The sequence below is a fragment of the Chaetomium strumarium genome (assembly GCF_033439665.1).
Source record: "Chaetomium strumarium strain CBS 333.67 chromosome Unknown B0T15scaffold_4, whole genome shotgun sequence".
In the NCBI taxonomy this organism is placed as follows: domain Eukaryota; kingdom Fungi; phylum Ascomycota; class Sordariomycetes; order Sordariales; family Chaetomiaceae; genus Chaetomium; species Chaetomium strumarium.
In genome coordinates this window covers 1,038,282-1,058,555 of record NW_026944432.1, presented here as the reverse complement: position 1 = coordinate 1,058,555, position 20,274 = coordinate 1,038,282, and the positions used below count along the sequence as shown (strand labels likewise).

Below are 20,274 nucleotides of genomic sequence, written 5' to 3'. Positions count from 1 at the left end.
CTGCAATCCCCCTGATGGACAATGCTTGGCATGTCAATATGGGAGATAAAATGCACAAATGGAGTATCACGAGTCCTTTAAGCACATAACTACCCCCGAACATGAGAGAAGGGCAAGAGAGGTGAGGCGACTGACATTACGACGAGTTGATTGAGGTCCATAGCTGTTTGTAGCCAGGATCCCTATCGGAGGCGTTGCCTCTCAACTTTCCTCAGCCCAATGCTTCGTCCAAGAAGGATTGTGTAGCAGTGACTCGAGGGTACGGCACAGACAGTTGACTGAAGCACCTTCTAAACGATAACATCCATCAACGGTTCAACTCATGTCCGACCTATGGATCACTCACACAGAGACGTGGAGCAAGTAGTCTCCCATTAACCATGGATGCCTTAAACCAACAGTTTAACGCCAAAACCCTAGAACCTCCTGACCAAGACCTAACAATGTGAAAGCAGCCCAAAAACGCCAAAATATGCCTCCTCCTATTCCCATCTCCATCCAACGTTTGCCTCTGGTAGCAGATATCCCACATCCCATGGCCCCACAGCATCACACCTTCTCGATGTCCTAGGAGCCCGGATCATGCCTACGCCAAAAAGCTAGCCGCAACACCCCGTCTGTCCCTCTTCAAGGGCGAGAACTCCTTTTTCGCAAACGCGTTCTTAACCGCCCCCACGCGACCGGCCGCCTTGCCGACTCCCTTCACCCCTCCGGCTGCCGCAGCAGCGGTAGCGGCAGGAGCAGCAGAGCCGGCAATCCCAATCTTGGCAGCAGCACCTGGCCGCTTGACGGCAGCAGCTTTCACCTTCTCGGCCTCGTCGTCCTCGTTTGCGTCGAACAGTGTCGTGGAATTTGCGCCGAGCAGCTTACGCTTCTTTTTCTTGGGCTCTGCCGCCACCGTAGCTGCCGCTGCTGATGTAGTTGTTGATGTCGTGGTCGAGGTGCTGGTGCTGGTGGTCTTGGCCGCCGAAGAGGCGACGTTTATAGAGCGGTTCTCTTGGTCTTGGTGGGCGCTGCTATCGTCGTCCGGTTCCTCGGCAACCTTCTCCAGCGTGGGCTCAACACGCGGGGCTTTGCGGGTCCGGGCGGTCAGGTTCTTCTTCGACGCGGAGGAATCGGTGAGGGGGATTTTCCTGGGCCTGCCGCGGGGTTTCTTCTCTTTCTCTATGAGTTTAGGCACAGTGGGCTCTGTAGCTGACGGCTCGGCTACTGGCTCCTCGGAGGTTGGCTTTGCCTCGGCGGGAGCAGGTGTGGTGGCGTCTTCGGCAGCGCGGGACTGGACTGCGGCGCTTGGCGTGCCGTCGTCACCCGCGGGCTTGGAAGACGGGTCGTCTAGGTTGACAGTCTTGTTGAGGAAGGGGGTGATGGAGAACTCGGACTTGCCACCAACCATGGACAGGTCAAAGCCCCTCTTCTTAAGAGGGCGCTTCGGCCGGTCGTCTGCGATGCCGGGAGTTGAAAGGACCTTATCTTCCATGCTCATCTCGTCCACGGACCGCTTCTTCTTTGCGTTCGCCTTCATGCCCGCGCTCTTGAGCGGAACTGTGGTTGTCAAGACACTAGGCATCTTGACTGTCCGCTCCTGCGCTTTCTCCAGCTCAGCCTGGCACTTCTTGAGCTCCGCTTGCGCCTCGCGGTATTTGCTTCGTAGCTTGTCCACCTTATCGGCCATTGCTTGCCGCCGCTCCTCCGCATCGATTTGAGCCCGCTCATTCTCCTTCCGCACCTTTTCCTGAGCCTTCTTCTCCTCCGCCAAGGCCTTACGAGCTTCGGCAAGCTCTTCGCGGAGTCGTGCAAGCTCTTCCTCCGCCGCTGGTGTCTCAGACGTCTGACCCTGCTTCTTGGCTAGCATCTCAGCCTTACGCTTTTCAGCGGCAAGGCTCTTCTCAGCCGCCGCTAGCTGTTCTCGAAGGGATTGCAGCTCTTCGGCCTCAGATTCTTGCTCGTTCAGCATCTTCAGCTTATCCTCGGCAATACGCTTTTCTTTCTCCACTTCCTTTTCCAGGCTGCGAACTTGTTTGCGAAGTTCCTCCATGGCCTGGTCCGCAACTTGCTTCTCGCCATCTTGTCTATCCGCCACCTTCTTGGCCGCCCGCTTCTCGTTGGCAAGCTCAACTTCTAGCGTGTTGAGCTGGCGTTCGAGGGCCAGTTTCTCGGCGAGCACATCCTTCTGGTGCTCCAGTTGCGATCGTAGGTGTTCCAGCTCCGGCTTAATAATGGCGACCTCTCTTGATAAGGCGAGCTTTTCCGATAGTATCTTTGCAGAGTCCTGTGATACTGCGCTAAATGCTGCAAGTTCCTCCTGTGGCGACGATCGTCAGCTACAGACCCGGGTTCATTGGGTATGGTGGTGTTACCTTCAGGTTAGCGATTTCCCGAGACTGTGTCTGCAGGAGCTTATCCTGCCTGCGGGACTTGTCCTGGGCATTCTGCAGCTGGCTACGAACATCGTCGACATGGCCTAGAAGTTCCCTGATTCGGGCGTCTCTTTGCGCGAGTTGCTCCTTCAAGCCCGAGACCTCGTCCCGGTGAATCAAGTCCCTGACCTTCAATCGCCGGGCTTCCTCGTCTTTAATGATGAGATCGCCCTCGTGGATGGTACGTCGGTATCTCATCTCGAGATCGTGCAAGATTTGGATTCGCTGCATATGACTTGTTGTTAGACGTTTCCATCCGCAATACCCGTCGAGTCCGAGCAATACGCACCCGAGCCACTCGCACTCGAGCAATACGCACCTTCTCAGAGTCCATGTTTACACATTGCGACGCGCTTTTGGGACGCATAAGGATGGGGGAAGTGGCGAGGTAGCGGAGTAGAAATTCTAGTTCAAGCAATTGGCATGTTATTAATAACGAGCAGCTCTAGCGAGTTGTTGGAGATGACGAAATGGGAAGCAGTTGATTGTGTGAGCAGTTGAAGTGGATGAGGAGGAATGCATCATCAGACTTGCTTTGAAGTAAACAGTCTTCCGAAGTGGGCTTAGTGCCATCGAGCCCCACCATGGCATCCTGGAGGCGCATTTGTCGGTCCGGCAATGCCAAGCCGCAGGGGCAACGGCCAGCTGGGAGCTCAACGCTCACTGTCGCTGACGTGGAGGACACGGTGTGAAGCAGATCCAGAAGCTCCATCCTGCTGCCGGCCAAGCCTTACCACCTGCGACCGCCGACGACGACAACCACCTCGAGGGTGGCCCGCGCAGGAACAATTAGCTGGCTATTGGCGCCATTCCACTCTTTCGTTCATCCCTCATCCTTTCTATTCGAAACCTCGAACAGGAAGACACAATGCGCCTCCTCACAGCCCTCCTCTCCCTCACGCTCCTGGGAGCTCCCGGGGCCCTGGCCGCTAAGAAGTCCGCCGAGGAGCGCTTCCAGCTCTACCACACCAAGGCCCTGTCCTCATCTCCCGTCAAACTCGGCGACTCCGCATACAGAGAGCTCACCAGCACGCCGCGCGACTACACGGTAGCGGTGCTGCTGACGGCCATGGACCCGCGGTTCGGGTGCCAGCTGTGTCGGGAGTTCCAGCCCGAGTGGGAGCTGCTGGCGCGCAGCTGGACAAATGGGGACAAGAAGGGCGAATCGCGGACGGTGTTTGGCACGCTGGACTTCACTGATGGGCGGGATGTCTTCATGAGCGTAAGGAGACTCAGCTTGCGCATTCAAAAGGGTTGATGTGCCCGGATGACTTGGCTAACATCTGGCGTGAAATAGTTGGGACTACAAACAGCTCCTGTTCTGATGTTGTTCCCGCCTACCGTCGGCCCTCACGCTACTGTCTCATCCGATCCGATCCGATATGACTTCACGAGCGGGTAAGAAAGCGGCATTCCACCTAGCTTAGGTTTGACAGAGGCTCACATGCATGTGCTTCAGAGCCCAAGCCGCCGAGCAGGTCCACGCCTGGGTTGCCCGGCATCTTCCCGACCGCCCGCACCCGCCCATCAAGCGGCCGATCAACTGGATGCGGTGGATCTCGACATTTGTCGTCCTGTCTGGCGGACTTACAGCATCTTATGTGGCCTGGCCCTATGTCCTGCCCGTCATCCAGAGCCGCACGGTCTGGGCTGCCGTCACTTTGATCTCGATTCTGCTTTTCACGAGTGGCCACATGTTCAACCATATCAGGAATGTCCCATACGTCGCCGGTGACGGCCGCGGGGGCATTAGCTATTTTGCAAACGGGTTTCAGAACCAATACGGTCTAGAGACGCAGATCGTGGCTGCAATGTGTGAGTTGCTCTCACCCCACCCCTCTATCCTTTTTTTGACTCCGCCTTTTGTGTCCCTCTAACTCCAACACAGATGGTGTCCTTGCTCTTTCCGGCATTTCCCTGGCCATCAAAGTTCCACGGATGAGCGACCCCAAAGCGCAGGGCGTGGTTCTCCTCGCGTGGGGCGGCATCCTTTTTGTAGTATACAGCCTCCTCCTCAGCATTTTCCGTCAAAAGAACCCCGGCTACCCGTTTTCCCTGCCACCTTTCATGTAGCCCGAAAGCTGGAATGCGGCGATGCTGGCCGATTGCTCCATTCAGTTTCCCAGAAGGTTATCGAGGCGCGAGTCTGCGTTATACAAGCGACCATGACTCTATGTACAATTAAAGTTCTATTAAGGGCGTATCTAGGGAACGGCAAAAGTTAAGCTGGACGGATTAATCCTTGAACATCCTCGCTGCTGAGGGTTAACCAAATAAAGGATCCCATAGGTGACAAGTCAAAACTCACGTGTCCAACATCACCTCAACAGCGGTGTCTCTTCCGGCTTCAAGCTGACGAAGAAATCGCGGCAGATCTCAAAACTTAGCCAGCTTGACGCCATACTCGGCGCCACCTTGAGCAGATTAGGTACGATGCCCTTGTAGAGGCCCTTGATGCCTTCTTGAGCGACGATGAGCCGGACAGCCTCTGGAATAGACTTGTACTGGTAACCCATGCCGGACATGGTATTAATCTGGAATCGGCGTCGCAACACGTCACTGTTTTACAAGTCAGTGCCTGCCGAGTTGCCTGCCGAGTCATGGTCTGCCGCTGGAAAACTCACAAGGGATATGTGCATGTCTGCGCAACAGCACCGGAGATCGCGCCAGCGGCTAGCTTTCGAACCGCGCTGGGATTTTGTTCGCCGTCCAATGTCAGGTATTGCCTGACGAACTCGTATGTCATGAAGTTAAGGCCGACCTATAACTGGTTAGCGCAATACTCTCGCCATCACTCATGTCCCAACGTACATATGGTGCAACGCCAGCCACGGTCGGGACAATTCCCCTATACAAGGCCGTGAATCCGCCTTCCGTCCTGTACATCATCACCATAGTTTGCCACATGCCGGGCAGCTTCTTGGGCTTCTCGCCGAGTTCCGCAAACGATGCTGACTGAATTGAGAGCCGTGTGCGTACGATATCAAGCGGGTACGTAAAGGTAACGGACGTGATACCGGCGAGTCCGCCGCATGTCAAGCGCGACATGGGGGTGAGACTGTCCCCCGGGTGCCGCTCAAAGAAATGCTGCACCATGTCAGCAAGCGCACTGTCCGTGGTCCCCGCGCCCGAACGTGGACATACCTTTTTGTAGAAATTGTAACTGCCGAACTGCACCGCCGAATACGGCACGATCCGTATACAGTTCGTGCCATTGCCCCTCATAAATCCGCGCCAGCCCTCCTCTCTCCACATCTTGGCCAGCGCCTTCCCAACGCTGAGTTGGTATGCCTCGCGACCTGCACTTTGTACTTGGAAGAGGATCTTAAGGCGCTCGAGCGGTGACACAACGGTGCGCGAAACGGCGCCCGCCACGCCACCTGCGCAAAAAGCGGCTACGACAGGCTCCGATATGGCGGCACGGAACCGGTCGAAGAGACTAAGTTTCTTGGAGGAAGAGGGAACAGTGGTCGGGGTGGCGAGCTCCGGTTTGGGCTCGGACCCTTCATTAGACTTGGTAGATTGGACCTGGGTTAAGAGTTAGCGTCATTGTCTGGAAGCAATTCGAGATACACAGTGGCATCTCGTTTAGTGAGAAGGAAAGGAAGACGGATGGTGGGACAAGCCTTGCTGGTGCGGACAAGTGATACATACAGCTGACATGTTGACAGAAGTACGCATAGCTTCCGGACAAAGTTCGATTAAAGGGCGCGACGGTTGGCCCCGGGTCTGCAGTTGTCGGAAGAGTGACAAGCGAGCGAGCGATCTCAGATAAAGAGCGTTGAGAACGTGAGATGCGATATGGTGAGCGGTCACCGCAGCTGTTGAGGAAGGCACCAAGTACAATCGTCTTGTCCAAACCAGAGGTGTTTGTATGCAAGAAAGATCGAAGTGGCGGAGAGGGAAAGCAGCGAAAGCGTAGGTTTATAGGCTAGTGTTATGGATGGGGGTTCGACATTTCGGATGAAAGAGCCGCCTTCGGGTGCTCGAGTGTCATAGGTAACGCGTCGTGCTTGTTGGTAAACAGAGGGTGGTGCTCAAGCGTTTGGGTCAAAGCTCTGCGTACTTTGTAAAGGCGATAGCAAGGTGATGACGACGGAGAACGTGCAGCGATGTCGATTTTGAGATGAACTGCGTCAGCAAAGTTGAGATGGGCGTTTTGAAGGTGCCGTGCGGCAAGGGAGTGGAGATTGGCTAGATCGCTATGGCCACCCCCGGACGGAATGACGAAAAAACCAGAAAAGACGCGCCAAGCCAAACGAATGCAGGGCGGTCAGTTGCTCGGTACAAATGAGTGACACATGTTCCCTTCGAGCTAAAGCAACGGTTGGACACGTTCCAGGTTCCTTGAGTAGTGAAGCCATAATAAGCGGCTATTGGGTGCCCCGAGGCATTCATTTGAGTCAGATGCAGTCCAATTGTCACGTTCTTGGGCCCCTGGAGTAGGGCTGAGATCATCCAGGCATGTATGCAGGGTGGTAGGTAAGGTAAGGTACGTACAATGCAAGTACCGATGACGAGCCATGATCAGCAGCGTAAAGCGGGCTAATGTTAGCCGCAGGACTCAGCTTTGTCAGACTGCTGAAACGCTTTGCCACGTGAATTGTGAGATACTGCGAGGTAGTATCACGTGTGCAGTACAGGTGTATGAAATGAGGCAGCGTCCATGTAGTTATTTGCAACGTTCATTACAGTAGACTGCATTACACTTCGGCATCATCAATGGCAAGTTGATGTGCATTTCTCATTGCCAAGTTGCTAACATTGGTAACCCCCACTGTTCCTTCACGCTGACTGCCGCTGGTAACCGACACCTTGTGCTGAGTGGGGTTTGAGCCATCGCGGTTTACCGTATCATGATGTATCCCCAGCTGTGTGGGCATTCCTCAAACTCCCGAGATTGGTTGGACTTCCCGAGGGACTGCCGATACCAAGACGTTGTTCCAGTTCCTTTTGCACAACCATAGGGCCATTGCCATTGAATTACCAAATTGAGCCTCGGTGTTGATAGTTCTCTCTATGCGCCAAGTTCTAGGCTCGGGATACAGTTGAAATCGAAGCGTACACGATGTTCCAACTTCCCAACTCCCAATGGACAATCCTAGACTGTCGATGAACCAACCTGTAATTGCTAACTAAAACTGGTCTATTTTTTCCACAAGTCCCGTTGAGAAGGTGAAGAGAAAAGCTGACTGCAGAGTCAGATCTACGTTCGGTCTCCAGGATTCGCCGCTGCCAGTGCCTCTCCCGTACCATCGATATTGGAACGCATCCGTGAAACACGGAACCGATGAACTGGGCCCGGCCGTGTGAAGCTAGAAATGAGAATGAAAGCTTGGTCAAGTTGAAAGCCCAGAGGCGCCCAACATCAGTAGTCCACCGGACGAGGAAAGAGCAGACCAAGTGTGCAAGCATTCTTACAGCCAGAAACCGTGAAGGAGACGCCGTCATTACTCGGCGACGTCCAGGTCGTCATGGGCCGGCCGTCCAGGGCTATCGATGGCTGGATGATCGTTAGAAATTGAGAGTTTTTTAACGCCTTTCCAAAGCGGAGAAAACGTACGCTTCCTGTCGTCATCGTTGGCGCCATTCTCCCGGCGGTCACGCTCATCGCGGTCGCGGTCGCGGTCCTTCATCTCACGGTCCCTATCGCTGCGGACCGCGATTAGCATCTCGTACGTGTGAATGCGTGGGACGATTTGGACCATACCGATCCACGGGGCTGCGGGAGCGATCACGGGTGTCGCGGCGGTCACGATCATAGTCTCGGTCGCGGTCCCGGTCGCGACGATCGTCCTTGCGAGGCGAATAATCCCGGCGGCGGGGGCTAGGAGACCTACGGCGAGGAGAGGAACGCCGAGGCCCACGGTCCCGGTCACTGCGGTCAAACCGCCACGACGCGGACGGAGGAGTGCGAGCCCACTAAATCGTATCAGTACAGATTGATCAGCCTTGGGTGAGACTTCGATGGATTGCCTACTTCAATCTTAAGGATGTCGTCGCGCCCAATGCGCTTGTTGTGCATGTCATGGTACGCATCATCCGCATCGCGGCGATCCTCGTACTCCACAAACGCAAACCTATTATGCAGGTCAGATGTTGTCGTCTCTTTACCGGCGTTTCTTGACTGGGTTTGAACTTACAGCCTGCTGCTCGCAGAGCGAGGGGCCGGGATATCACACCTGACCAATCTTCCGTAGCTGGGTGAATCAGCATCGTTAGTACATTTAGCCCATGGAGGTTTGATAAGGAGGAGGTCGTCTTTCTGCTGGCCGCGCGCGGTCAAGCTCCAAATTTTCGGCCGCTTCTAGGGAGTGGCTCGCTCGATGCAGGAAAGGGATGATATCTTCGCCGACCGCTCGATCGAAGGGACGGGGGCGAGGGCGATGGCAGAGCCGGGGCCCGGGGCCTCGACCGAATCATAGGACGTGGGACAATGGGAGCGACGGTGGCGAGGATAGGAGAAGAGAAGGTGGCGAGGGACGCGCGACGACGAAGGGGGATGGGGACGGCAAGAGGAAGGTAATCGAGGACCGAACTCGAAGCTGACGATCGATCGCCGTCGTCTAAAACGTACCGCTCGAATTCGTACGCGAGGTCGCGCGCGCGAGTACCGTGGCTAAAGCCGGTCACGTAGAGGGTGGTTCCGTTGCGCGACATATTGGCGGGCGGTAAGCGCGATGTTCAGATTGACCGTGGCAGCCTGAGAAAGGTGAAGTGAGTGAGATGCAGCAGTTGGCCTGCTCTGAGCCTTTGGCTTCCCACAGCAGGTGAAGCTCTTTCAAATGAATCGAACAATGCCGTTGTCGGCGAGATGAAAATAGCTAAGCAAACCGGTTGATCGATGGATGGGTTCAAAAAAAGATTGATGGAAAGTTGAGAGGTTGGAATGTTCGCGCAAAGCGGACAGGGAGCTTCAAAAGCATGAGCGACCCACATTTACTAAGCGACTCTCTTGGCGCCAAGAGGTCGACGCTCGACGGAGTGTCCGTGCACGTCCCATACTGTGATACTACGTACTCCGTAGTAGACTAGTAGGATCAGACTGTCAGTCCTTTGCTTTGTTGGCTGTGTACTGGCCAAGAATGCTGCGGCTGAGATGGCTTGGGTGCATGGGCGACGATGCTCAGCTACTTGTCTCCGGATCACATCGCTCAGAATGCAAAAGACCGCGCTTGGATGTCGACATGTCGATTCAGAAAGTCTAAAGGTTTGTTCCTCCATGATCCATCAACCGTCTTTTCCGGCATTGGTCCTCGCCATCTTCCTTTGATTCAAGTAACTCGCGTTTCCAGCACAATTCTTGACCATGACGACTTCCAGTCACAGAATGAGATACAAGCTGCAAAGGATACTTGGGCCCGTGAAGATGCCCAGCCAAAAGATCACGTTGCCCAGCCGAGGGCGGTTACGGAGCCACTTCGTCCGACTCAGTCTCACCAGCTTGCAACATACCAGGTCAGTATCTTTGCTGCATGGTGTTGCGGTTCGTGCTTGGGAAGAGAGGCCAACTCACCGGCAGCTGGCACATCTGCAAAAACAGCAGATAGCCTCTCAGCTTTTTGAAGATGCACCACATAACCAATTCATGCACACAGGCCGACAGGAAGAAGGTGATGAGCGTCGCCGTATGCTTGTCGACCCTCATGGCCGAGATAGAGCTGTGGTAAACATGCCTCAGCAAGAAATTGTGTACCGGCCGATTCCAGTCCCTCGCGAATTGGTCCCACGACACGCTGTTCCACCAAGCGTCGTAGAAGCTGCGGTCCGCAAAGTAGGTCAACTCGGCCAGGAAATTGAGGATAGTTTCCCAAATGAGGTACCATGTCAGCAGGTACTCCATCATGAAGGGGAAGATCAGGTCCAGCAGCATCCAGGGGAATTGCCGGAACCGGCCAGCCAGCGGGACGCCCTCTTCCTTCATCCGGACTGTGTCCATGACGACGGGGTAGATAAAGGCCTGCGATATCATGATCATGACAAAGAGGATTCCGAAGCAAGCGACGGCCTTCTCCGCCACATAGAACCAGCTGATGGACTTGGAGCGCGGGTACTCGAGCTCGTAGACCACCGTCGGCAAGACGACGTATTCGTAGTGGTTGCGCCAAGTAAGGTTATTCGGGTAATCCCTTCCGGGCTTGGTCGATTTGCCCTTGAGCTCGTCGGACAGAGCGTCCACCTCCCACTTCAAGAGCCGCTCAAAAACATGCACCTGCTCCGCGTCGAGAGGCTCGCCCGAGTCGATGGCAGCAACAATGCGGTCAATATCCGGAATCTCCCCGAAGGGAATCGACCGCCGCCGTGCCTGGTATCCTTTTGCCGTCGGAACTTTGGCGAGGTGTGACGTGTTGATCTCGCACACGGGGGGTTCTGTGCGTGATGGCGACGAAACGGGCGAGATCCGTTCCAGCTTCTTGAGTTTAGCAAGCAGCTGCGCTCGCTGCTTGTAGATCGAGGACAGATAGCCGTTGTAGAACGCATACGAGTGCTGCTTCATGAGCATGACCAGGCCGTGCAGCACGAAATACACGGTGTGCGTCCACGGCCAGTCCCGCAGCATCGTCAGCCCGACCACTCCCGCAATAAACATCGTCTGCCAGACCTGGACAATGGCCCACTGTCAGCACGATTGTCATCCCTCCACCCCACACTCCCCATCTCCCACTCATCTAAGCCGGACAAGCATCTCGACGGGGGATGGGGAGGTGAGGGGGGGGCAGAGGGAAAGGAAGGGAGAGGACTCACATTCTGTAAAACCCAGCCAACCCCATCCCACTCGACAAACCCCTCCCTCACGGCAAGCTGCACCAGCCAACTGACCCCAGTCAGGCCACACATGGCCCCGTCCGCCGCGAGCAGCACCAGCACCTCGCGCTGGAACATGGTCCGCATGATCTCGTTCGTGCCCAGCGGGCTGCCGTGCGCGCGCCAGTTGTCGGCCGCGATCTTGACCACGAACAGGAACACGGCCATCCAGAAGAGCGTGAAGAAGCCGTGGAAGGGCGAGTTCGCCGCGCTGGGGTTCTGCCGGTCGAAGGTCGAGAAGTTGTGGGTGAAGACCAGGTCGGTGAACTTCCCCTTGCGCCGTTGGCGGGTCATCATGGCAGGGGACGACGAAAGCTGGGCGTGGTGGGGATGGTTATGAAGGTCCGGGGTGGGTGGTGCTGTTGAGGTGTTGGAGTTGGTGGTGTCGTCGGGTTGTGACTCGGGCAGAGGAAGGTGATCCTGGGTCGATGTTGAGTCTTGTTGTTCTGACGGGGGTGACGTTGAGACGGAGGGCGTGTCGAGCTCGCTCTCATCTCTAAAGGATGCCGGTGGTGAGCCTCCTTCTCCATGAGAAATGAAGTCGTAGGAAGTCGTCGACGCTGTGAGCGTTTCTCCGGAGGTATGGGAGCCCGGGGCCTTCCGTCTCCTCACGACGGCCGCGTCCAACAGGCTTCTGGACAGGCCATCGTGGTCGCCCTGGTTGGTCTCAGTTTCGACGACCCCCGCGTTGCCTTTCTCGCGAAGCGCATTTGGAAACAGCGGCGGCGAGTCGGCCGGTGGAGATAGATGGCCGAGTTGATCAAGCGGAGTCCTGTCACCGGTGACCACGCCGTTGGTGGATCCGGATCCGGATCCGGACCCGGACTCGGCACCGTTGCGCTCTGCTTCCCGGCCCATGCCGACTAAACGGGAGGAAGTATATGTGAAACCGCAGTTCACAGTGGCAGTTAAGGATGTATTTTAAACCATCAACGACACGAAGACGGTTGCGCTCAAAATCTGGTTCGCAGTAACTAGGTGAACTGCTCGCGATTGGATCAGTGAGCATTCGGCTAGTTGACAGCGGAAAGGCTGTAAGCTGATATTTATCTCTTTGACGTTACACTACGGTAAGAAGCCTGACCTTCGAGTTTCGGGTTCGCCGTCGGATTCAACGGAACAGGTGGCCCGATCATTCCGGAATGACGAGAAAGAACTGGGCACATGATGGATTTACAAGTATGTTGATCTCCTGGAATCCGGAGCTTGTCTCGAGCCCGAAGGCCGACTTTGCGGCAAATACCTCATGTGTCAAGCTTGGCTAATCCGGTTCCTGGTTCTCGGGACGTTGACGATCAGCTCACTTGATAAAAGCAACCAAAGACTGGAGCGTGCGGAGTCATTCGTCAAGTCTGTGGAAAGGGGTTAGGGTTAACACTGGCCATCATCCATGCCTACCTTTGTCACCTCGAAACCACCCGGCATGGACAACTTACTGTCCCCGGAATTGAGATTGTAATTGCGTCTATAGCAGTTACTGTATGAAGCTGACATAGATCCCAGCCCAGCGGCGTCCACCAAACGTCTAACTCTCCTATCGAGACTCCGGTACGATCCCGATACCATCCGGCCGATACGCTCACATGATGTCTCATAGATCGGCTCTAAGGCGGGGCCATTTCCGGCCGGTGAACAAGTCGACGTCAAGTTGGTCGGGCAGTCGGCAACAGCCCGATGACCGACGAGGAAGTCCGTAGATTGCTGTCCTCTGCCAGACGCACAGACTGTATGGAGTGGAAGGTGTCTGCGTCTTCATAGTCCTGTGCTTTGTTCTTGCCTTTTTCAATGCACCAGTAGCATCCATCACTTCTATCAATTGGGAGTTTCCCCGTTCGGCCGAATCGGTAGCTCCTGGTCTTTCGATTCGCTCTGCTCCTTGTTGCCGGGGTAGCGGGTACCCTTGTTCTTGACTTTCTTCTCCTTCTTCGGGGGTGGTGGGTAGGCCTTCTCGGCAATTTCTTGCCACTCTTTAGAAGCCTTGAACGCTTCTTGAATGGGAGCCAGGAGCGCGTTGAGATCCCGTGCAACAGCAGGTTTAATGAGTTGCGGGGTTAACTATCCGCGCTGTCAGTGCCTGAGTCCTCTCGTGAGAGAAGGGAGGGAACGTACCACATCGTTCTTGTAATCCTCGCGAATCTTCTCGATATCCGTGTAGACCAGTGGCTCTAACCCATCCCGGTCACGGTCGACACGGAACTGTCCATCGCCGCGTAGCCGTGCTGCAGGCAGCAAGACGAACTCGATGAAAGCTAACAGTCCGTTCTCCTCTACAACTTGCGGCGCAGCAATCGCCTTCTTGATCTTCTTGGCGACGGTCTCGGGAGGGTCCAACAGGTCGATCTTGCTGTCGGGATCGCTCGAGCTCATCTTGCCGCCGTGCAACCCAGGAACCATGGGGTTCAGCAGGTGCGCACGCTCCCTGTAGCCGACTTTTGGCAACCACTCCTTCGCCGCTGTGAACAGTTTCCGCTGGTCCATGCCGCCGAATTGTGCGTCGACATCCAAGTACTGCTCATCCAGCACCTGCAGGATTGGGTAGAGCAGGCCACTTAGCGGCGCATTATCCGTCTGCTTGACCACCTCGGCGCCTGCCTTCTTCGCATCGTGCTCCGATATCAGAGACGCCATCTTGTACACGTCCATCACATATTCCGGGCTCTTCTGGTACGAGCTTCCGAGCACGATCCGGAGCTTCTCTGTCGACACGCCAACCGCCTGGAGCATGGTGGTGATGATGTGCCGGTAAAACTCGGCGCGGTGCATGACAAGTTCGAGCGGCGCCTTGAGGTTGTCGAGAAAGCCGTGGATATCAGCGAGCAGGATCGTTACATCGCAGCCAGCGGCGAGGAACTGGGCGATCTTGATCGCGGGGACGAAGTAGCCGCAGTGTGGACGGCCTGTGGTCGCGGTACCTAATTCCACAGACGTCAGCATTGATTTTACGCGCAGGCGCATGAACCCATGATTCCAGCAGCCTGGCAGCTTACCCCAGTAGATCTTGGGGTGTTTCCCCTCATCGAGGATCTTCTTGATGATCTCCTCGTTGAGAACCTCGGCCAGGTTCTCCTTGATAAGAGTGAATCTCTTGTCTGAATCCGGGGCCGCCATTGTGTGCTGAGTTCTGACTTGTCGCTGTAGTTAGTGGATGCCGAATTCCTGTAGCCGCTGATTTGTCCAAGGAGAAATAGAGGTGGCCCAAACAGTTGACTCACAATTACCCGATGTTGTAGACTCAAATTTTGGTGGGGTTCCGGTTCGGCTGCGATTCAGCGAGGGGTCGGGAGCGCCGTGGCGGGGTTCCCGGTCGTCTTGCCAAATTGCCGCTGGTCACCGCCCATGGCAGGATCCATAGAGTGGAACCTACCGCTGTGGGTCTTGGAGAGTTTGCAGGCGTGCACAGACCACCTGTACCAGTCTATATATTCTGCGCCCGGCTGCCAAAATTTTGGAACTTTTTCTTCTTTTTTTTCTTTAGCTCTCTTTGCCTTTTGGCTTAGATCAAGTGTAGTATCTGTTCTTTTCAGTTTAATCTCTGAAACTGCTCTACGGAGTAGAATCGTGATTATACTTATTTTTGGCCCTCGGGAGTCTTGCCTCTGTGCTTGCACATGCTCGACTCCCACTGTGTCCCTGGTATTACACTGCCTCCAGGCGACGCGAACATCTTTTTCATTGCAATCTTAAGCGCTGCTTGAGATGTGAGGAAGAAGAGATCACCTACTTGGTGGAAGCAAAACAGGTGGGGACTTTGCAGTTGTAAGGTCGCTACTATCGGCTGGGATGTGTGCCCATTCAGCCGTCCATCCTGATTCCGTCTTGAAGATCTGCATGCAGGTCTGATGGCGTACCTACTTTCAAGGTCAAGGAGATGCTTACGGATTACTGTGAAGAAAGATACCTACCAACCACGTTGCAAAGGGAAATGCGAATATTCTCTATCCACCATGGCTACTTCTTCCGGCCCTGCGCTTCCGCTCTTCGCCAGTCAGTAAGTGTGACCCAAATACATAGTGCAACGCAATCATTTCCTCAAGATTGCCGTGACATTCGCCCTCAACGCATCGTCTCCCAATACTCGCACCGCGATATCCGCCAGCGCCCGCGCGACTATTTCCGTTTGAGCGTAACTGTACTCGGTGCCCGCCACCTCGCGGAAGCCCGGCTCGTGGTTGAACGCGCAGCTCGCCCCGGGCTCACATATGCCGTAGTTCGGATGGAACACGACCCTGTCCGCTCCGATCAGCGCGTGCGTCTCCGGATCGAGCACGGCGTTCTGCAGCCAGGAGGCATCGGTCGAGGCCGGGGCGAAAGTGGACAGTTGCCAGTTATTGGAAGGGCCGAAGTACTCGGGCTGCTGGACCAGGTCCAGGAACATGTCCGGCAGTACGGGCGTGACTTCCAGCGAGGGGTAGATGGTGTCTGTCGCGATCGCCGCGGCCCCGGCTTGGATCTCTGCGGAGATGGGCGCGAGGACTGAGGAGAGATCCTGCGTATATCGCGTGCGGAGGTCCCAGGTGATGTCCAGCGCTGTGCAGGTCGTGTTGCCGGGGAGGTAGAAGGATACGTTGCCGCGTGGGGAGAGTTGGCGGAACGTTTCGATGGTCAGCACCAGCGGGCTCTTGGTGCTTTCCGAGGCATGGCCGCCGGGCCCGAAGACGGTGAGATTGACGCCGCCGGGAACGGTTTCGTCATTGCCTGCGACAAATGTGACGCCGGGGTAGGTGCTGTCCAGGATGGATGACACGGTTTGCTGGACTGTCTCCAGGGACGTGCCGTTGAAGCCCAGGGAGATCTGCGATTGCACGACGTTGGATGCGAACATTCCCACGTCTTCGACGGCGTTGACGGACGACGCTGTCCCGGGCAGACCTGCCGCAGCCCGGTCCCGGACCGCGACAAGCGCCTCGTACGCCGTCCTTACCACATCGGCATGCGTGTCGCGCCGGAAGTGCCCGACCGCGTTGATGCGGGCATTCATGGGCTGGATGGCGCTGGCGCTGGTGGGATGGGCCATGAACCAGATATCAATGCCGTCGAACGCCCCCGCCAGCAGCAGATCGTGTTTGCCGGCCTCGCCTTCCTCGTCAGGGGTGCCCACCACTACAACCCGCGCCGAGATTCCTAGCTCGATGATTGCCCGCCGCACCATGCCCGACACCGCAAGGCCCAACATTGCGATGTGGTTGCTAACAGACGTCAGTTTCAACTGATTCCGCAGCGGTAACTGCACCCTTGTCACTCACTGGCCGCAAGCATGTCCGATCTGGACGAGAGCGTCGTACTCAGCCAGGAAGCCAATGGTGGGGAGCGGCTGATCGGGAGGAGTGCTCGGGGTCCGGAACTCGAACTCTAACCTCCAACTTGTGGGCAGACCGGGGTACGCGTGAGGTGTGACGGTCCATTCTCCGGGGCGTTGCGTTGTGAAGTAGTCAACTATGAGGTCGTGGGCGTGGAACTCGCTGCGTCCCAGTTCCGGGTGGTTCCAGATGTCCACGGCTATGGCCTTGAGGTCCGGGACAATATCCGCCGAGATGGCCTGCAGGCGTGATGGGATGTCCGAGAAGTCAGTTGCGAGGACATGGCTGCCTAGGGCCAGTACCGCGGAGAGGAGATAGACGCCGTGTGGAAGCATCATGCCTTCGGTTATGCGTGGAGTCCTTCTGTGTTCCTGCTGATCTTTACGGATGGTCTTGAGTATGAGATACCTAGGTAGACGGCATCTTTATACCCTCCAGCTACACAGCTATTCGAGATTTGCACTGCTTTTGTAAGTTGTTCAGTTGTCCATTGTGATTCGGAGGTTTTCTGGGTTGATTACATATTGAGTCAACCACTACGTCGCTGACCGCCATCCTAGTAGCATTTAGAATTGCATGGGACTTTCATCGCCTTTTCTACAAAGCATATCCGGATCTACCGTTGCCATCACGAGTTACTCCCATTGGCACGGTCGTAACAGGCTGTCTCTGCTCGAGGATCAAGTGATGGTGCTCAGTAAGCCCAATGGGCCGAAGCCCTGTACGACAGGGGCAACTATTACGCTTTCCACATTACGAAGCAAGAGAGTGAGTGCGTACGTGTCTTCGGGAGCGAGGCTTGACTTTAAGAAGGCTCGCTGCTTGTCTCTGTCATATTCGCGGTCTGGAATTCGTTCTGTATCTATTTCTGGAGTTCGCTTTACGGATAGGGCGAACCACGAACAACAATTTGAAAGAGGCAGGCGAGCTGAATTGGTGTCACTACGAAGATCTAGAGGGAGATCGAACAATGAAGAGAATATGGAAAACGCTGGGCTAGGCGGATGTTGCTAATCACCGAGATCCCCATCAAAATCTCTGCTTAATCACCTGCTCCCTTCTTAGTAAGAGTATTGGCAGAAGTAAGCTTAGCTACACCAAACCTTTTCGCAAGCTCGGTCTTCAGGCTCCCTAAGGAAGGCAGAAGGATTTCAAGGCTTCGTTTCGGACGCCACTAACTCGACTACTACACAAGAAACCGGATTGCTCGCGTAACTCGGACATCGCCGGGAAGAAGGAACCATTGAACCGCTGCTTCCCTAACTTTTGCCAGAACCAGCCTGCCAGCCCATCGACTGAAACGCTTCATCCACCACCTACTGCATCTTCTCGTATGTAGCCATCAACGATCCTGTATTAACTGTCAGCTTGGAGGGGCCCAAGAACCAAAGGACACACGGTAAAGCTCACCAATAAAGGTCGTCACCAGGCGACTGCGGACCTGGGAGATATCCTCCGGTACCAGCCAGATGGTGGCCCCCATCTTTCTGGCAATGCTGATGGCGAGCTTGGCATTTAGGTAGGCCTCTTCATCGGTACGGCCGGGGGTGACTAGATCATAGTCGACATAACTACTCTTCATGCCGTTGAGCACGTCCAGAAGGAAGACACCGGTGCCGATCGCCGGGTCCTTGAACGAGCGGATGCTGGAGTTGCGGCCGCCCTTGCGGCTCATGTCGTTGGCCCACCGGACCATTTCCGCGTCCGTGATCTCCCGCTTGCCGAGGCGCTGTGCCAGGCCTCGGAGGGTCAGCGTGATGTCTTTGCGCATTAGCTGCCAGACCAAACCCAGCGTCAAGGTGCGTTGTCCGTCCGTGATATCGGCGCCTTGGATGCCGACCAGCGAGAAACCGTTCTGTTTGCCAAGCTCGATGGCGTAATTGGTGTTTTCGACTGCTTTGAACCGTAGCATCTCGCCGCCGTGGGCCGGTGGCTTATTGACGTGCCGCCAGTTAACAGAACCCTTGATCACCTTGTCATAGGCCTGAAGAAGGACCGTGCCATCCCTGAGGTCGTCGAAGAATGATTGGACGGCTGGCTGTACGTCCAAGCTGTTAAGCCAGAGGGTAAAGACACGGGCTTCCCGCTCTCCTTCGGCATCAAAGTCCTCTACCTCGAGCTTCTCCTCTTCGGTGATGGGGTCGAGGGCGGGGTGCGTGTTGAATAGGTTGGCCACGAAAGCGAGGTTGAGCTTGGGGTTCCCGGCGACGAGCGAGGAAGGAGTCAAGAACTTCCGGCATCCCATCTTGTCGGCGTTCTGGAGCACTTCCTCCGCGCGCTGATGCAGATCGCGGGTCTGAAGAGGAGCGCGTGTACAGCCGTACTCCGAACCGATCTGTGCCAGCAGTACCGTGTAGTTCTCGGCATCCTTCACATCGCTGGAGAAGTTCTGTACCCTCCTGGACCAATTGGCAGCCTTGAGGTGATAGTTGAACCAACGCAGCAGGATCTGCTCTGGCGGGAGGCGGAGGAATTGCTCCAGTGTCTCATCCTCCTCAAGTAGTCGGTAAAGCTCGGGATGGAGCTTGATATCGATCTTGCCCAGGAGACCGCGGCGGATGATCTGCCAGATCAAGCCAAGAATAAGATGCTCTCGGACCTCGATGATATCCCCGCTGCCAATGTTCACCACGGAACAGCCAATACCCTTCGCGGATTCAATCACGATGTTGTTGTTCTCCGTCATCTGGAAGGCATTGAGCGTCTTCGACTTCTTCCCGGGCACGTTCAGTACACGTTCGTCGATCGTATCAGGAACGCTGTCATTGATAAGCTTGGCCAGGACAAGACCATCCTTGCACTCGTCGAACATCTCGAAAGTGTCTGTCGGGAACGGTAGCCGTTGGCCAATGTCGGCGTCGCCAGCGAGGACGGCGTTGATGTGGCGGGTAAACTCGGTGCGCTCATCTTCATTGATCGTGTGAGTGATGTTAGCATTCGAGCCTTGCACGAAAATCTTGCCGCTGCCACCGAGGCTCGGTTTGGAGGCGTGGCCCGGCCCCGTCCGTTGGGAGATGACGGCGGCAGGGGTAGAGGCAGCGGCAGCGGCAGTCCGCTGCGGTCCAGAAGAGTCGCGGAGCTTGGCGATGAGCTGGGAAGCAATATTAGTCAAGGGTCTTCAAGGGCACGGTTCGTGGGCCCTCGGGGTGACGTTGGCGGGTTTCAGAGAACGTTGCGCGAGCTCAGAAAGCTCTAGAACAGCTGCACATACCCCGACATAGTCTTCCAGCTCGACCCGCCTCGAGGAATCAAGCTCTACCTCCTTCAAGGCCTGACGAACGACATCGTATGGTTGACGCTCGCTCGCTTGAGTGGCCTTGATGGCAGTAGCCTCGTCAATGTACCCTTTGTCGTCAACATCCAGCTTGCGGAAGGCGTCGGCTAAGGAGAAGATGTCATTTTGCTGGAATTGAGGGAACTTCCTGTTCGCAGTGTCAGTCGCAATTACTTTGAACGGGGGTGCTTCCAAAAGCCGGGTTCATCCGGACAGCCATACCTCTGAAGCTTGAGGACATTCATGATGGCGCGAATTCGTAGCGCTGTTGTGCAGGAGGTCTGACGATGCTCGACAACAATAAAGCTGCGGTGCGCCTAGAGAGAATGATTGTTTTGCCCCGAAAAAGATTGTAGCACGGCAGGAGCAGTGAATCGAGTCCTCCTAAGATGGGAGCCGCAGTCGCGTGGCTTTGTTCTTCAAGAAGCTTGCTACGCTGTCGTCTGGTTGGGTCGGCGGGAGATCGCGGGGCTCCCTGCAC

At 55.7% G+C, this 20,274-nt stretch overlaps 8 protein-coding genes across 8 annotated transcripts; 1 reads left to right on the top strand and 7 right to left on the bottom strand.

Moving 5' to 3' along the window:
• Positions 1-125: 125 nt before the first annotated feature.
• B0T15DRAFT_531959 (uncharacterized protein) lies at positions 126-2,940 on the bottom strand. The gene is made up of 3 exons (XM_062869287.1): positions 2,737-2,940; positions 2,358-2,642; positions 126-2,302 (listed from the first exon to the last, which is right to left on the bottom strand). Exons 1-3 carry the CDS (start codon positions 2,782-2,784, stop codon positions 587-589), a joined length of 2,049 nt encoding a protein of 682 aa, XP_062721102.1. The 5' UTR covers positions 2,785-2,940; the 3' UTR covers positions 126-586.
• A 257-nt stretch (positions 2,941-3,197) lies between these two features.
• Positions 3,198-4,711, top strand: B0T15DRAFT_193453 (uncharacterized protein). The gene is made up of 4 exons (XM_062862475.1): positions 3,198-3,639; positions 3,715-3,815; positions 3,877-4,232; positions 4,306-4,711. Exons 1-4 carry the CDS (start codon positions 3,286-3,288, stop codon positions 4,488-4,490), a joined length of 996 nt encoding a protein of 331 aa, XP_062721101.1. The 5' UTR covers positions 3,198-3,285; the 3' UTR covers positions 4,491-4,711.
• Positions 4,712-4,735: 24 nt separating this feature from the next.
• Positions 4,736-6,080, bottom strand: B0T15DRAFT_493496 (mitochondrial carrier domain-containing protein; the record flags this gene model as incomplete). Its single annotated transcript, XM_062866948.1, has 5 exons — positions 4,736-4,976; positions 5,042-5,178; positions 5,229-5,504; positions 5,562-5,945; positions 6,072-6,080. 5 exons carry the CDS (start codon positions 6,078-6,080, stop codon positions 4,736-4,738), a joined length of 1,047 nt encoding a protein of 348 aa, XP_062721100.1.
• Positions 6,081-7,583: 1,503 nt separating this feature from the next.
• B0T15DRAFT_193381 (uncharacterized protein) lies at positions 7,584-9,351 on the bottom strand. The gene is made up of 6 exons (XM_062862474.1): positions 8,995-9,351; positions 8,561-8,617; positions 8,398-8,497; positions 8,128-8,339; positions 7,981-8,069; positions 7,584-7,920 (listed from the first exon to the last, which is right to left on the bottom strand). The coding sequence occupies exons 1-6, from the start codon at positions 9,075-9,077 to the stop codon at positions 7,868-7,870; spliced, it is 594 nt and encodes a 197-aa protein (XP_062721099.1). The 5' UTR covers positions 9,078-9,351; the 3' UTR covers positions 7,584-7,867.
• A 389-nt stretch (positions 9,352-9,740) lies between these two features.
• On the bottom strand, positions 9,741-12,080 carry B0T15DRAFT_484958 (MBOAT, membrane-bound O-acyltransferase family-domain-containing protein; the record flags this gene model as incomplete). The annotated part of the gene is made up of 4 exons (XM_062866260.1): positions 9,741-9,860; positions 9,934-11,019; positions 11,163-11,537; positions 11,835-12,080. The coding sequence occupies 4 exons, from the start codon at positions 12,078-12,080 to the stop codon at positions 9,741-9,743; spliced, it is 1,827 nt and encodes a 608-aa protein (XP_062721098.1).
• A 580-nt stretch (positions 12,081-12,660) lies between these two features.
• Positions 12,661-14,684, bottom strand: B0T15DRAFT_531942 (uncharacterized protein). The gene is made up of 3 exons (XM_062869286.1): positions 14,210-14,684; positions 13,332-14,134; positions 12,661-13,277 (listed from the first exon to the last, which is right to left on the bottom strand). Exons 1-3 carry the CDS (start codon positions 14,328-14,330, stop codon positions 13,035-13,037), a joined length of 1,167 nt encoding a protein of 388 aa, XP_062721097.1. The 5' UTR covers positions 14,331-14,684; the 3' UTR covers positions 12,661-13,034.
• Positions 14,685-14,975: 291 nt separating this feature from the next.
• B0T15DRAFT_193298 (uncharacterized protein) lies at positions 14,976-17,079 on the bottom strand. Its single transcript, XM_062862473.1, has 2 exons — positions 16,466-17,079; positions 14,976-16,408 (listed from the first exon to the last, which is right to left on the bottom strand). Exons 1-2 carry the CDS (start codon positions 16,855-16,857, stop codon positions 15,244-15,246), a joined length of 1,557 nt encoding a protein of 518 aa, XP_062721096.1. The 5' UTR covers positions 16,858-17,079; the 3' UTR covers positions 14,976-15,243.
• A 756-nt stretch (positions 17,080-17,835) lies between these two features.
• B0T15DRAFT_434021 (calponin domain-containing protein) lies at positions 17,836-20,235 on the bottom strand (the record flags this gene model as incomplete). Its single annotated transcript, XM_062865788.1, has 4 exons — positions 20,016-20,235; positions 19,731-19,941; positions 17,930-19,610; positions 17,836-17,870 (listed from the first exon to the last, which is right to left on the bottom strand). The coding sequence occupies exons 1-4, from the start codon at positions 20,036-20,038 to the stop codon at positions 17,836-17,838; spliced, it is 1,950 nt and encodes a 649-aa protein (XP_062721095.1). The 5' UTR covers positions 20,039-20,235.
• Between the last annotated feature and the right edge of the window lie 39 nt (positions 20,236-20,274).